The sequence below is a fragment of the Melospiza georgiana genome, chromosome 25 (assembly GCF_028018845.1).
Source record: "Melospiza georgiana isolate bMelGeo1 chromosome 25, bMelGeo1.pri, whole genome shotgun sequence".
In the NCBI taxonomy this organism is placed as follows: Eukaryota; Metazoa; Chordata; class Aves; order Passeriformes; family Passerellidae; genus Melospiza; species Melospiza georgiana.
This window is the reverse complement of record NC_080454.1, coordinates 7,936,853-7,951,001: the sequence shown is the minus strand read 5'-3', so window position 1 is coordinate 7,951,001 and position 14,149 is coordinate 7,936,853. Positions and strand designations below refer to the sequence as shown.

The 14,149-nt window shown below is 57.8% G+C and overlaps 2 protein-coding genes and 1 long non-coding RNA gene across 6 annotated transcripts; 2 read left to right on the top strand and 1 right to left on the bottom strand.

Moving 5' to 3' along the window:
* The first annotated feature begins 2,558 nt into the window (after positions 1-2,558).
* Positions 2,559-6,492, top strand: LOC131093371 (uncharacterized). Its single transcript, XM_058040520.1, has 3 exons — positions 2,559-3,043; positions 4,481-4,702; positions 5,333-6,492. Exons 1-3 carry the CDS (start codon positions 2,559-2,561, stop codon positions 6,441-6,443), a joined length of 1,818 nt encoding a protein of 605 aa, XP_057896503.1. The 3' UTR covers positions 6,444-6,492.
* A 64-nt stretch (positions 6,493-6,556) lies between these two features.
* On the bottom strand, positions 6,557-9,308 carry LOC131093460 (uncharacterized). 4 transcript variants are annotated; one of them, XR_009115571.1, is made up of 3 exons: positions 7,340-9,308; positions 6,748-7,019; positions 6,557-6,672 (listed from the first exon to the last, which is right to left on the bottom strand). It is a non-coding gene; the product is annotated as an uncharacterized LOC131093460 (long non-coding RNA). The 4 variants fall into 4 exon arrangements; XR_009115572.1 differs by having other exon boundaries at positions 6,557-7,019; positions 7,340-7,560; positions 7,603-9,308; XR_009115573.1 differs by having other exon boundaries at positions 6,557-7,019; positions 7,340-7,413; positions 7,541-9,307.
* A 1,033-nt stretch (positions 9,309-10,341) lies between these two features.
* LOC131093427 (uncharacterized) lies at positions 10,342-12,850 on the top strand. The gene is made up of 2 exons (XM_058040592.1): positions 10,342-10,430; positions 11,360-12,850. The coding sequence occupies exons 1-2, from the start codon at positions 10,416-10,418 to the stop codon at positions 12,191-12,193; spliced, it is 849 nt and encodes a 282-aa protein (XP_057896575.1). The 5' UTR covers positions 10,342-10,415; the 3' UTR covers positions 12,194-12,850.
* Positions 12,851-14,149: the final 1,299 nt, after the last annotated feature.

The window sequence follows — 14,149 nt, the reverse complement described above, 5'->3', positions numbered from 1 at the left end:
TTAATGGGATTTGTATTGGAATTACGGAATTTGATACGGAATTGGAGGGATTTGCTTGAAATTGGTGGGATTTGAGCTGGAATTCAGGGATTTGGGCCAGAATTAAGGGATTTGAGCTGGACTTCAGGGATTTGTGTTGGAATTAAGGGATTTGATACAGAATTAAGGGATTTGGGTGGAATTAATGGGATTTGGGTGGAATTAATGGGATTTCAGCCAGAATTAAGATATTTTATCACAGAACCAATGATCTTCGAGACAGAATTGGGGGATTTGACACAAAATTAGTGGGATTTTGACTGGAATGAATGGGATTTGTGTGGAATTAATGGGATTTGTGTTGGAATTAAGGGATTAATTAGCGGGGTTTGGGTGGATTCAATGGGATTTGGGCTGGAATCAATGGGATTTGTGTTGAAATTAATGGGATTTGGGCTGGAATTAATTAATGGGATTTTGGTAGGAATTAATGGGATTTGGGCTGGAATTAATTAATGGGATTTGGGCAGAATTTTGGGATTTTATCACAGAACCAACGAGGTTCAATCCGGGATTGGGGGATTTGGGGAAGAATTAAGGGATTGGTTTTGGGATTAATGGGATTTGAGCCGGGATTCAGGGATTTGGGGTTGGATTAAGGGACTTGAGTTGGAATTAATTGAGATTTGAGTTGTAATTAGTGGGATTTGTGTTGGAATGAAGGAATTCGAGCCGGAATTATTGGGGTTTGGAATTGATGGGATTCGGGGCGGAATTTGGGGATTTTATCACAGAACCAGCGCAGTTCAATCCAGGATTGGGGGATTTGGGGCAGAATTGGGGGATTTGGTACAAAATTGGTGAGATCTTAATTGGAATTAATGGGATTTGGGTGGAATTAATGGGATTTGGGTGGAATTAATGGAATTTGGGTGGAATTAATGGGATTTGGGTGGAATGAAGGGATTTGATGCTGAATTAGCGGGGGTATGGGTGGAATTAATGGGATTTGAGCCGGAATTGGGGGTTTGGGTCAGAATTCAGGGATTTGATACAAAATCAGTGGGAATTTGGTTGAGATTTGTGGGATTTTGGCTGGAATCCATGGGATTGGAGCTGGAATTAATTTGGGATTTGGGGCAGAATTTTGGGATTTTATCACAGAGCCAACGGGCTCTGAACCCAAATTGGGGGATTTGGGGAGAATTAATGGGATTTGATACAAAATCAGTGGGATTTGGGCTGGGATCAATGAGATGGGAGCTGGAATTTCTGGGATTTGGGCGGGAATTAATTTGGGATTTGTGTTGGAATTTTGGGATTTTGTCGCGGAGCCAACGAGCTCCGAGCCAGAACTCGGGGATTTGTCCAAAATTAATGGGATTTGGGTTGAAATGAGTGGGATTTCTGCAAAATTAATGGGATTTGGGTTGAAATGAGTGGGATTTGGGCTGGAATTAATGGGATTTGGGGCCAGAATTCAGGCTCAAATCCCATTTGGGGCAGAATTGTTGGGATTTGAGTCAGAATTGGGGGATTTGGGGCAGAATTGAGGAATTTGGGGTGGAATCAATGGGATTTGGTACAGAGTGAAGGGAAACGATACAAAACCAGTGGGATTTTGGTTGGAATGAATGGATTTGAGCTGGAATTAAGGAATTTAGGGTGGAATTAAGGGATTTGTGTTGGAATTGATGGGATTTTTGTTGGAATGAGCGGATTTGATGCAGAATTAGTGGATTTGTGTGGAATTAATGGGATTTGGGTGGAATTGGTGGGATTTGTATTGGAATTATGGAATTTGATACGGAATTGTTGGGATTTGGTTGAAATTGGTGGGATTTGAGCTGGAATTCAGGGATTTGAGTTTGAACTAAGGGATTTGATACAGAATTAAGGGATTTGGGTGGAATTAATGGGATTTGATACCGAACTAATGGGATTTGGGTGGAATTAAGGGATTTGATACAGAATTAATGGGATTTGAGCCAGAATTAATGGGATTTGATAAAGAATAATGGGATTTGGGCCAGAATTAATGGGATTTAGGTGGAATTAATGGGATTTGGGTGGAAATAATGGAATTTGAGCCAGAATTAATGCGATTTGGGTGGAATTAATGGGATTTGATAAAGAATTAATGGGATTTGAGACGGAATTAATGGGATTTGGGTGGAATTAATGGGATTTGGGTGGAATTAATGGGACTTGGGTGGAATTAATGGGACTTGAGCTGGAATTAATGGGATTTGGGTGGAATTAATGGAATTTGGGTGGAATTAATGGGATTTGGGTCAGAATTAATGGGATTTGAGCCAGAATTAATGGGATTTGGGTGGAATTAATGGGATTTGGGTCAGAATTAATGGGACTTGGGTGGAATTAATGGGATTTGAGCCGGAATTAATGGGATTTGGGTCAGAATTACGGATTTTATGACAGAACTGATGAGCTTCAATCCAGAATCGTGACATTTGTGTCGGAACTCTGGAACCGGTCACAGAACCAATCCCTGACCCCATTTCCGCCCCCCATTTCCCCCCCCGCTCCCCCCCAGCCCCTCCCCCTCCTCCTCCGCCATGCCCCGCCCCCGCTCCCCCGCTCCGCCCCCCGCTCCTTCCTCCTCCTCCTCCTCCTCCTGCTCCTCCTCGTGCTCCCCGTGCCCGGCCCCGCTGCTGCAGGTGGAGCTGCCGCAGGTGCCGCGGGCGCTGCTGCGCGCCCTGAACCGGCAGCGCCTGGAGGGGACGCTCTGCGACGTCTCGGTGCGCGTCCAGGGCCGCGAGTTCCGAGCGCACCGCGCCGTGCTGGCCGCGGCCTCGCCCTTCTTCCAGGAGCAGCTGCTGCTGCGCGGCGCGGGCGCGGCCATCGAGCTGCCCCCGGCGCTGGAGCCCGCGGCGGTGGCGGCCGTGCTGGGCTGCGCCTACACCGGGCGGCTCTCGCTGCGCCGCGGGGCCCTGCTGGCCACGCTGACCGCGGGCAGCGCGCTGCAGATGTGGCACGTGGTGCGCAAGTGCGCGCAGCTGCTCGGGGAGCCTTCGTCATCATCGTCATCGTCATCGAGAACGTGGGGAGGGGACATGGGGACAGGGGACATGGGGACAGGGACAGGGGATGGGGACATGGGGACAGGGGATGGGGATGGGGACATAGGGACAGGGGACATGGGGACAGGGGATGGGGACATGGGGACACAGGAGGGGACACGGGGATGGGGACACGGGACGGGGGAAAGGGACAGGGGATGGGGACATGGGGACAGGGACAGGGACAGGGACATGGAGACAGGGGTTGGGGACATGGAGACACAGGAGGGGACACAGGGATGGGGACACGGGGCAGGGGAACGGGACAGGGGATGGGGACATGGGGACAAGGACAGGGACACGGGGAGGAGACACGGGACAGGGGATGGGGACATGGGGACAGGGGATGGGGACATGGGGACGGGGGAGGAGACACAGGGATGGGGACAGGGGGAGAGGACAGGGGACATGGGGACACGGCAGGGGAGCAGGGACAGGGGATGGGGACGTGGGGACAAAGGCAGAGGAGGGGACACGGGGATGGCGGAGGGGACACGGGGATGGGGACACGGGGACAGGGACAGGAGAGGGGACACGGGGACAGGGGAGGGGGACAGGGATAGAGGATGGGGACACGGGGACATGGGGATGGTGGAGGAGACACGGGGATGGGGACACGGGGACAGGGACAGGAGAGGGGACACGGGGAGCAGACACGGGACAGGGGTTGGGGACATGGAGACGGAGGAGGGGACAGAGGGAGGGGGACACGTGGAGAGGACAGGGGACATGGGGACACGGGAGGGGAACGGGGACAGGGGATGGGGACGTGGGGACAGGGACAGGAGGGGGGACACGGGGACAGGGGAGGGGGACAGGGATAGAGGATGGGGACACGGGGACATGGGGACACGGGATGGGGACATGGAGACGGGAGAGGGGACACAGGGATGGGGACACGGGGACGGCGGAGGGGACACGGACAGGGGGTGGGGACACGGTGACAGGGACGTGGGGACACAGGGAGGGGGACACGGGGACAGGAGAGGGGACACGGACAGGGGAGGGGACACGGGATGGGCACACGGGGACACGGGGACACGGGGAGGGGGACATGGGAGGGGAGGCGGGACAGGGGATGGGGACACGGAGACAGGGACAGGGGAGGGGGACAGGGACGGGGGATGGGGACACGGGGACAGGGACACGGGGAGGGGATACGGGACAGGGGAGGGGGACACGGGATGGCGACAGAGGGACAAGGACAGTGACACGGGGAGGGGACACGGGGAGAGCAGAGGGGACATGGGGACACCGGAGGGGACGGGGGACGGGGACACGGGGACACGGGACGGGGCTTGGGACGGGACACGGGGAGGGGACACGGGAGGGGGACAGGAGGAGGAGGAGGAGGAGGATGAGGAGGGGAGCGAGGAAGGGCCGGAGCCCAGCCCCGAGGGGCCGTTCCCGGGTCCCAGCCCCGTTCTGCCCCAAAACCGCCGCGTTTTGCCCCAAACTCCCCGGGTGAAGCGGCGCTGGCTGCAGCAGGACCTGGTGCTCACCTGCGAGGAGGAGGAGGAGGAGGAGGAGCCGCCGGCCGGGGAGGAAAATTCGGGAATTGCGGGCGGGGATGAGGAGGGAGAGGGGAGGGAAATTTCGGGAATGGCGCTCGAGAGGAACCGGGAAAATTCGGGAAAAGGGTTCGGGAATAGCCGGGGAAATTCGGGAATGGGGCTGGGGAGGAACCGGGGAAATTCGGGAATGGGATCGCGGGAAAATTCGGGGATGGGATCGCGGGAAAATTCGGGAATGGGGCTCGGGAGGAACCGGGAAAATTCGGGAATGGGATCCGGGAGGGGTCGGGGCTCCTGGGGCAGCGAGGAGATTCGCGGGATTCCGCACGGAAATGAGGAAATTTCGCTCGGAAATGAGGAAATTTCGCTCGGAAATGCTGGAATTTCACACGGAAATGAGGGAATGTCACTCGGAACCGAGAGAACCGTGCACAGAACCGGCAGAACTTTGCGTGAAAACGAAGGAATTTTGCACAGAGCCGGCAGAATTTTGCACGAAAACGAGGAAATTTTGACCGGAATCGTAATTTCGCACGAGAACGAGGGAATTTTAACTGGAATCAGCAGAATTCCGCACGAAAGTTCGGGAATTTTGAGCAGAACCGGCAGAATTCGGGACGGAACCGCGGGAATTTTGATGGGAACCGGCGAAATTCTGCACGGAAATGAAGGAATTTTAACCGGAATCAGAGGAATTCCGCACAGAACTTTGGGAATTTCGCAGGAAAATTCGGGAATTTTGACCAAAACCGCCAGAATTCGTGAGGGAACTGAGGGAATTTTGATGGGAACTGGCGAAATTGCGCTCGAAAACTCGGGAATTCCAACTGGAATCAGAGGAATTCCGCACAAAATTTCGCACAGAACCGCGGGAATTGCGCAGGGAAATTCGGGAATTTTGACCAGAACCGGCAGAATTCGGGAGGGAACCGCGGGAATTTTGACGGGAACCGGCAGAATTTGGTATGAAAATGAGGGAATCTTGACCGGAACTGACGAAATTCCGCACGAAAACTCGGGAATTCTGACTGGAATCACAGGAATTCCGCACAAAATTTCGCACAGAACCGCGGGAATTGCGGAGGGAACTGAGGGAATTTTGACCGGAACCGGCGAAATTCCAGAGGGAACCGCGGGAATTTTGCACCGAGCGGGCGGAATTCCGCACGGAAACGAAGGAATTCTAACCGGAACCAGAGGAATTTCGCACAGAACTTTGGGAATTCCGCAGGAAAATTCGGGAATTCTGACCAGAACCGGCAGAATCCGGGACGGAACCGAGGGAATTTTGACGGGAACCGACGGAACTCCGCACGGAAATGAAGGAATTTTAACCGGAATCAGAGGAATTCCGCACAAAATTTCGCAGGGAAATTCGGGAATTTTGACCAGGACCGCCAGAATTCGTGAGGGAACCGAGGGGATTTTGCACAGAACCGTCGGAATTCTGGACGGAACCGCGGGGATTCCGAGCAGAACCGTCAGAATCCCGCAGGAAACCGCGGGGATTCCGCCCAGAACCGCGCGGATCAGAGGGCCCGGCCCCGCCCAGGGCGCACCTGCGCGCCAGGTGAGCGCGGGCAGGGCGGGCAAGGGCGGGCAGGTGTTCGTGTGCCACTGCGGGAAGGCGTTCTCGCACCGCTCCATGCGGCAGCGGCACGTGAACATGCACCTGGGGCTGCGGCCCTTCACCTGCGCGCTGTGCCGCAAGCGCTTCAAGATGAAACATCACCTGACGGAGCACATGAAAACGCACACGGGGCTGCGGCCCTACACCTGCCACGCCTGCCACCGCTCCTTCATGTGGAGGGACAGCTTCGTGAGACACCGCGGCACCTGTGCGGGGACAGCCGGCACACCTGAGTGACACCCGGCACACCTGAGTGACACACCTGTGACACCTGAGTGACACCTGAGTGACACACCTGTGACACCTGAGTGACACCTGAGTGACACACCTGTGACACCTGAGTGGGACACCTGCCACACCTGCCACCGCTCCTTCATGTGGAGGGACAGCTTCGTGAGGCACCGCGGCACCTGTGCGGGGACAGCCGGCACACCTGAGTGACACCCGGCACACCTGAGTGACACACCTGTGACACCTGAGTGACACCTGAGTGACACACCTGTGACACCTGAGTGACACCTGAGTGACACACCTGTGACACCTGGCACACCTGCGACAGGTTCTTCATGTGGAGGGACAGCTTCGTCCGGCACCGCGGCACCTGTGCGGGGACAGCCGGCACACCTGAGTGACACCCGGCACACCTGAGTGACACCTGTGACACCTGGGCACAGATACTGTCACACCTGCCACACCTGCCACCGGTCCTTCATGTGGAGGGACAGCTTCGTGAGACACCGCGGCACCTGTGCGGGGACACCCGGCACATCTGAGTGACACCTGAGTGACACCTGGGTACAGATACTGTCACACCTGTGACACCTGAGTGACACCTGGCACACCTGAGTGACACCTGAGTGACACCTGAGTGACACACCTGTGACACCTGAGTGACACCTGACATCTGAGTGACACCTGGATACAGATACTGTCACACCTGTCACACCTGCCACACCTGGCACAGGTCCTTCATGTGGAGGGACAGCTTTGTGAGACCCTGCGGCACCTGTGCGGGGACTGCCACACCTGAGTGACACACTGTGACACCTGAGGGACACACCTGTGACACCTGAGTGACACATCTGTGACACCTGAGTGACACCTGGGCACAGATACTGTCACATCTGTCACACCTGCCACACCTGCCACCGCTCCTTCATGTGGAGGGACAGCTTCGTCTGGCACAGCAGCACCTGTGTGGGGACACCTGAGTGACACACCTGTGACACCTGGGCACAGATACTGTCACACCTGTGACACCTGTCACACCTGCGACAGGTCCTTCATGTGGAGGGACAGCTTCGTGAGACACCACGGCACCTGTGCAAGGACACCCGGCACACCTGAGTGACACCTGAGTGTCACACCTGGGACACCTGAGTGACACCTGTAACACCTGAGTGACACCTGGGTACAGGTACTGTCACACCTGTGACACCTGTGAGAGATCCTGCATGTGGAGGGACAGCTTCGTGAGACCCTGCGGCACCTGTGCGGGGACTGCCACACCTGAGTGACACACTGTGACACCTGAGTGACACCTGGGACACCTGAGTGACACCTGAGTGCAGGTAATGTCCCACCTGAGACACCTGAGTGACACCCTGGGTACAGGTAATGTCACACCTGTAACACTTGGCACACCTGAGTGACACCTGGGTGACACTTGGCACACCTGAGTGACTCCTGGGTACAGATACTGCCACACCTGTAACACCTGTGACACCTGAGTGACACCTGGCACACCGGAGTGACACCTGGGTACAGGTACTGTCACACCTGTAACACCTGAGTGACATCTGGACAGGCAATGTCACACCTGAGTGACACTTGAGTGACACCTGAGTGACACCTGGGCACAGGTGATGTCACGCCTGGGCGGGTGCAGGGACACAGGGGGTACTCAGGGCGATGTCACAGGTGTGACATCATCACACCTGGTGGCACAGGTGACATCACACCTGGTGGCACAGGTGGCATCACACCTGGTGGCGCAGGTGACATCACACCTGGTGGGCTTGGTGACATCACGCCTCGGGGTGTGGACAGGTGAGGGGGGCGGGGACAGCTGGGTACAACGGTGATGTCACGCCCAGGTGAGCCTGGAGGTCACACACCTGGATGACGTCACACCTGGATGATGTCACACCTGGATGACGTCACACCTGGCAGGGGTCACGTCACACCTGGGCAGGAGGGGGGGATGTGGGCAGGTGATGTCATGGCGAGGTGAGCTGGTGACGTCACACCTGGGTGGGGGTGACGTCATAGCCGGGTGACGCCACACCTGAGTGGGGAGAGGTGGAGAGGTGACGTCACACCTGGATGGGTGGGTGATGTCATAACCAGGTGACATCACACCTGGATAACCGGGTCCCACCCATCCCATGTCACCTGGATCCCTCACACCTGAGTTCCAGCCCGCCCAGATGTTCGGGTTCCTGCACAGCTGGATCACCAGTTCCCAGCACACCTGGGCACCTGCACCTGCCCAACACACCTGGATCCCTCCAGACCCACCTGGATGTCCCCAGAAAGCACCGGGGACACCCCAAAAACACCTGGATCCCTCCCAAAAACACCTGGAACTGCCCCCGGGACACCTGAAACCCTCCCAGGAACACCTGGACTCCTCCCGAGCACACCTGGAGCCCTCAGGAGCACCTGGATCACCCCAAAAACACCTGGGAATGGCTCCGGGACACCTGAGTCTCCCCCAAGGACACCTGGATCACCCCAAAGCCCACCTGGAATCTCCAAAAACCCACCTGGACACGCCCAGGAACACCTCGATGCCCCCAAAATCCCACCTGGAACCCCCAAAAATCACCTGGGACCACCCAAAATCCCACCTGGGACCGCCCAAAATCCCACCTGGATCCCCCAAATCCACCTGGGACCACCCAAAATCCCACCTGGGACCGCCCAAAATCCCACCTGGATCCCCCAAATCCACCTGGGACCCCCCCAGACGCACCTGGCCCCTCCCCCGTGATGTCACAGGTGTGGCCCTGCCCCCCCCCTCCCCCCCGGGGTTGTATTTTTGGTTTCCGTTGATTAAAAAATCCAATTGGGGGCGGGGCTAAGGCTCTTTCGGGGGCGGGGCCAGAAGGCAGAACTGGGACTTGCGAGGGGCGGGGCCTGAAGGGGTGGGGCACCCTGTGGGCGTGTCCAGCAGCGAGGGGCGGGGCTAGGCACGCAGGGCAAGCGCCTAAAAGGGGGCGTGGTCAACATTTGGCGGGTTTTCCCTTCCCGCCCCCTCCTCCCCCCCAAATTCCCCGGGACCGCCCCCCCCCCCATCGCCGACCCCTCCCCCACCCACGTGACCCCAGCTCCTCACCGCCCCTCCCCCACCCATGGGACCCCCCCCTCCCCCCCCAGCCCCTCCCCCCCCCGGCCCTCCCAGCCCCCGGCCCGCGTTCTCATCCCGGAACCCCAAAATCTTTGGGAATTCTCAACTGGGAAGCCCCAAACCCCTGGAAACCTCACTCGAGGCGCCCAAAACCTCACCCGGGACCCCCAAACCTCACCCGGGACCCCCAAACCTCACCTGGGACCCCCAAACCTCACCTGGGACCCCTGAAACCTCACCTGGGACCCCCGAAACCTCACCCGGGACCCCCAAACCTCACCTGGGACCCCCAAACCTCACCTGGGACCCCTGAAACCTCACCTGGGACCCCCAAACCTCACCTGGGACCCTGAAACCTCACCTGGGACCCCTGAAACCTCACCCGGGACCCCCAAACCTCACCCGGGACCCCCAAACCTCACCTGGGATCCCCCCCAAAATCTCCTCAGGACCCCCCCAACCCAAAAGCGGCCAAAGGAGTGGGCGTGGGGCGGGGGCGGTGACGTCACCTCTTCCTGTCCGGCTCCGCCGCTTTCCCGCGCGTCCCGAACCGCGAGCGGGGCGAGTTCGCGTCCCGGAGTGTCCCCAAAGCGTCCCCAAAGCGTCCCGGAGTGTCCCCAAAGCGTCCCGGAGCGTCCCCGGAGTGTCCCCAAAGCGGCCCGGAGTGTCCCGGAGTGTCCCCAAAGCGGCCCGGAGCGTCCCCGGAGTGTCCCCAAAGCGGCCCGGAGTGTCCCCAAAGCGGCCCGGAGCGTCCCCAAAGCGGCCCGGAGTGTCCCCAAAGCGGCCCGGAGCGTCCCCGGAGTGTCCCCAAAGCGTCCCGGAGCGTCCCGGAGTGTCCCGGAGTGTCCCCAGCGGCCATGGAGCCCCGCGAGGTGCGACAATCCCGGGGCGGGAGGGGACGGAGGGGACACGGGAGGTGGCAGTGGGGACAGAGAGGGGACAGGGGGGGTGGCAGTGGGGACACGGGACAGGGGGGTGGCAATGGGGATGGGGACAGGGGGGTGGCAGTGGGGACAGGGGGGTCGCAGTGGGGATAAAGAGGTGGCAGTGGGGACAGGGGGGTCGCAGTGGGGACACGGGGGTTGGCAGTGGGGACACGGGGAGTGGCAGTGGGGACAGGGGGGTGGCAGTGGGGACAGGGAGGGGACAGAGGGGACAGGGGGGTGGCAGTGGGGATGGGGACAGGGGGGTGGCAGTGGGGACACGGGGGGTGGCAGTGGGGACAGGGGGGTGTCAGTGGGGACAGGGAGGTGGCAGTGGGGATGGGGACCGGGGGGTGGCACTGGGGACAGGGGGTGGCAGTGGGGACAGGGGGTGGCAGTGGGGACAGGGGGGTGGCAGTGGGGATGGGGACAGGAGGTGGCAGTGGGGACAGGGGGGTGGCAATGGGGACAGGGGGGTGGCAGTGGGGACAGGGGGTGGCAGTGGGGACAGGGGGGTGGCAGTGGGGATGGGGACGGGTGTGGCAGTGGGGATAAGGACGTGGCAGTGGGGACAGGGAGGGGTGAAAGGAGGCAGTGGGGGACGGAGGGGACATGGGGGTGGCGGGAGGAGCAGGGGGTCCCAAAGGGGACAGGAGAGCATAGGAGGAAGGGGGGAGGTGACAGAGAGGAGAAGGAGGGGGACAACAGGAGATGGCAGGGGGGAGCAGAGGGATCGGGGGGGGTGGTAACAAAGGGACAGAGGGGACAGCAGAGCCCTCCAAGGAGGGGACAAAGAGGACCCCGGGAGGGCACAGGGGCCAGCCTAGGAGGCCGTAAGTGCCACCAGGTCCCTGACACCTCCCCTGTCCCCTCCCCAGCTGCTGGAGCGGCAGGTCACCGTGGTGGCCACCCTGGGCAAGCTGGTGGCCATTGCGACTACGCCGTACAGGGGCATGCTGCTGGGTGGGTCCCCAAGGTCCCTCCACGAGGCCCTGGGGACCTTCATCCGTCACCTCAGTGGGACCCTGGGCTGCTGCGGTGTCACCTCCTGGCTTGGCAGCAGTGTCACCTCCACGTGCCGTGGCAATGTCACCCCTCTGGGCCACCTCGATGCCAATTCCCTGAACCGATTCACTTCCCTGCTGGGCCTCTGCGGTGCCACCCTTGGGCGCCACGACCGTGTCACCACCCTGGGCCAGGTCCTGGCCAACCCGGAGGCCACCTGGGCCGACGTGAGAGCTGCGGCCAGCACCTGGCGGGAGTCAGTGGACAGACTCATGGACAGCTGGTCCCGGCGGGTCGAGGAGGCCGCCAGGCTGTGCAACGAGTGGGAGGTGACGGCCACCATGAGGGGACGGCGGGCAGAGACACCCCTGGGGCTGCTGGAGTGCCTGGTGGCCGAGTGTGACAGAGCCACCGCGTACCCCCGGGAGCTGCAGCGCCGGCTCGGGGACATCGAGTTCGCCCTGGAGGAGACAAGGGAGCCGTGTCCCGATTTCCGTGTGGCCTTGGTGGCCGCCGTGGCCGAGGCCGAGCGGCTGCGGGATGCCAGCGCCCACCTGGTCTCGTGTCACCTGGAGGCCATACTTGGGCAAATCTGCGGCATCCTGAACAGTTTCGTTTGCGGCCCTGATGGCCCTGCTGCCCGCATGGTGGCCGAGCGGTGCCAGAAAGCCATCGAGGACATCCCGAGGCTGCTGCGGGAACTGTGATGTCACCGCTGCGATGTCATCGGTGATGTCACTGCGGATATCAGAGGTGTCACTCGTTCTCTCCACCCCCTCCCTGTGAGGGATTTGAAGCTAGTTTGGAGAATTTTCTGGGAATTTTCATTGAAATTGCTCCAAATCCTGACGGGAATTCCTGGGGTCACGTCACCGGGGCCACTCAGGGTCACTCCGTGGCGGGTTGGGGGATGAATGAAGCAGCTTTCCACCATGGGTGCAGCCGACCATTTCTCAACCCTCCTCAAAAACCTTCAGGTCCCTTTCCCTCCCTGGGCAGTTTCACCTCCAATGCCCAATTTCCCTGTGCTGGTGACAGATTGGGCCTCAGCTGTTCAATTGCCCTTTTCCCTTTTAGGGCCTCTGCCCCAGGGAGCTCTGTCCCATTCTCCTCCCCCTGGTCCCGTTTGCCTTGCCCTGACAGGGTCTCACTTCCCTCTGGGGGTGGCTCCTTGCACACGGGTTCCCCTCAGCAATAGTTGCTCCATTATCTTTGCTTTCCCCTTGGCTTTCTCCTCATCCCTCCCTCTGTACATTGACCTTTTGGGCTTCCTTTAATAGGTCATTCAATCCCTTATCCTGCCATTCCCCTAGTCTTGCAGCTTTTCCTTATATCCAGCCGAAGGTTATCTTCAATAAACCTTGCCTAGCTATTCTATCAGTCTGTTCCTGAGTATTGTCTCGCATTTCTTTTAACCTCTCCAGCCATTCAGTTGGAGTCTCATCCTTCTTTTGTTGTTCAGCAAATGCCCCATGATCGTTCTGAGTTGGTGGAGCAGCCTCCCTAATTCCCCTGATAATTAATGCTCTATAATCTTCCATGTTTTACCTTCCTCCGGGGTTATGGTGGTCCTAATTAGGGCATTGCAGGGGCATTTTCTGCTCCCCATGGGGTCTATGTTGTGCAGGGTGCCTTTCCCAAATCCACATCCCCACTAGTTGGATCATTTGTCTTTCCTCAGGTGCAAACAAAAGGTTAATTCTAGATTGCACTTTGTCCCAGTTATAAACATTGGGTCCCAAAATTGGTCTGCTTGTTCTGCTGATCCAATTGGATCTTCACGTAGACCTTTTAATTCATTTTTAAATGCTCTCACTTTGGCGGAATTAAGTGGGGCAGTGACAAACCTGATTCCCTGTGTGCCCCACCCAATGGCACTTCCCAGAGGGGGTTTCGTGCCACTGCTTGGTTCTCATTTTTTCCATTCCTCTCGCTGGACTGCTCTGCCCCAGGTATCCTGGCTGGGTCCATCAGGGGGTGCATCAAGTGCTGGCAGATATGGAGGGGACAGATACTCTAAGGTTTCCCAGTTTCTGTTTTATTTTAATTGAAACATGTTCTCCTTGTTCTCCTTCCCCAGAGAAGCCTCGCCCTCCCAGCTGGCAGCAGAATCACATTTTTCCTGGCTGGCTGATTCTTCAGCGTTCACATGACTGTTCAAAGTTTGGCACATCCACCCCTCAAAGGAGCTCTCTTTTGGCCAGTATAAGTGATCAGGTCTTACGATGCTATTTCATCATATAGTATTCTATCATTTTGATTTTATTTTCATTCTTTGTGTCAGGGTTATGTTCACACTGTGCCAATTTTATCCCTAGGAGGCTGTTTGGAGGTGTATCCATGGATGTTTTCCGGCTCCCCTTTCCCCTGGGGGTTTCTCCTTGTTTGCTTTGTGTCCCATTTTCTCGTCTTATTCCTGGCACTGTCCCCACACCTTTTTTTTTTTTTCTTTCTTTCTTAATTTTCAAGCACATCTGCCTTCCACATGTATTTTCCCAGTGTCCTTCTCAGGAACTGTTCAGGCTCGTGGAAATAAATGCAGTTTTCCCACACACTATTTCCTACAGAAATTTAAAAAAAAAATTAAACATTTTAAAAAATTATAAACATTTTTAACAATTTAAAAAATGCCCAATTCCTGTCTCTCAATTCCGCTCTTTCCC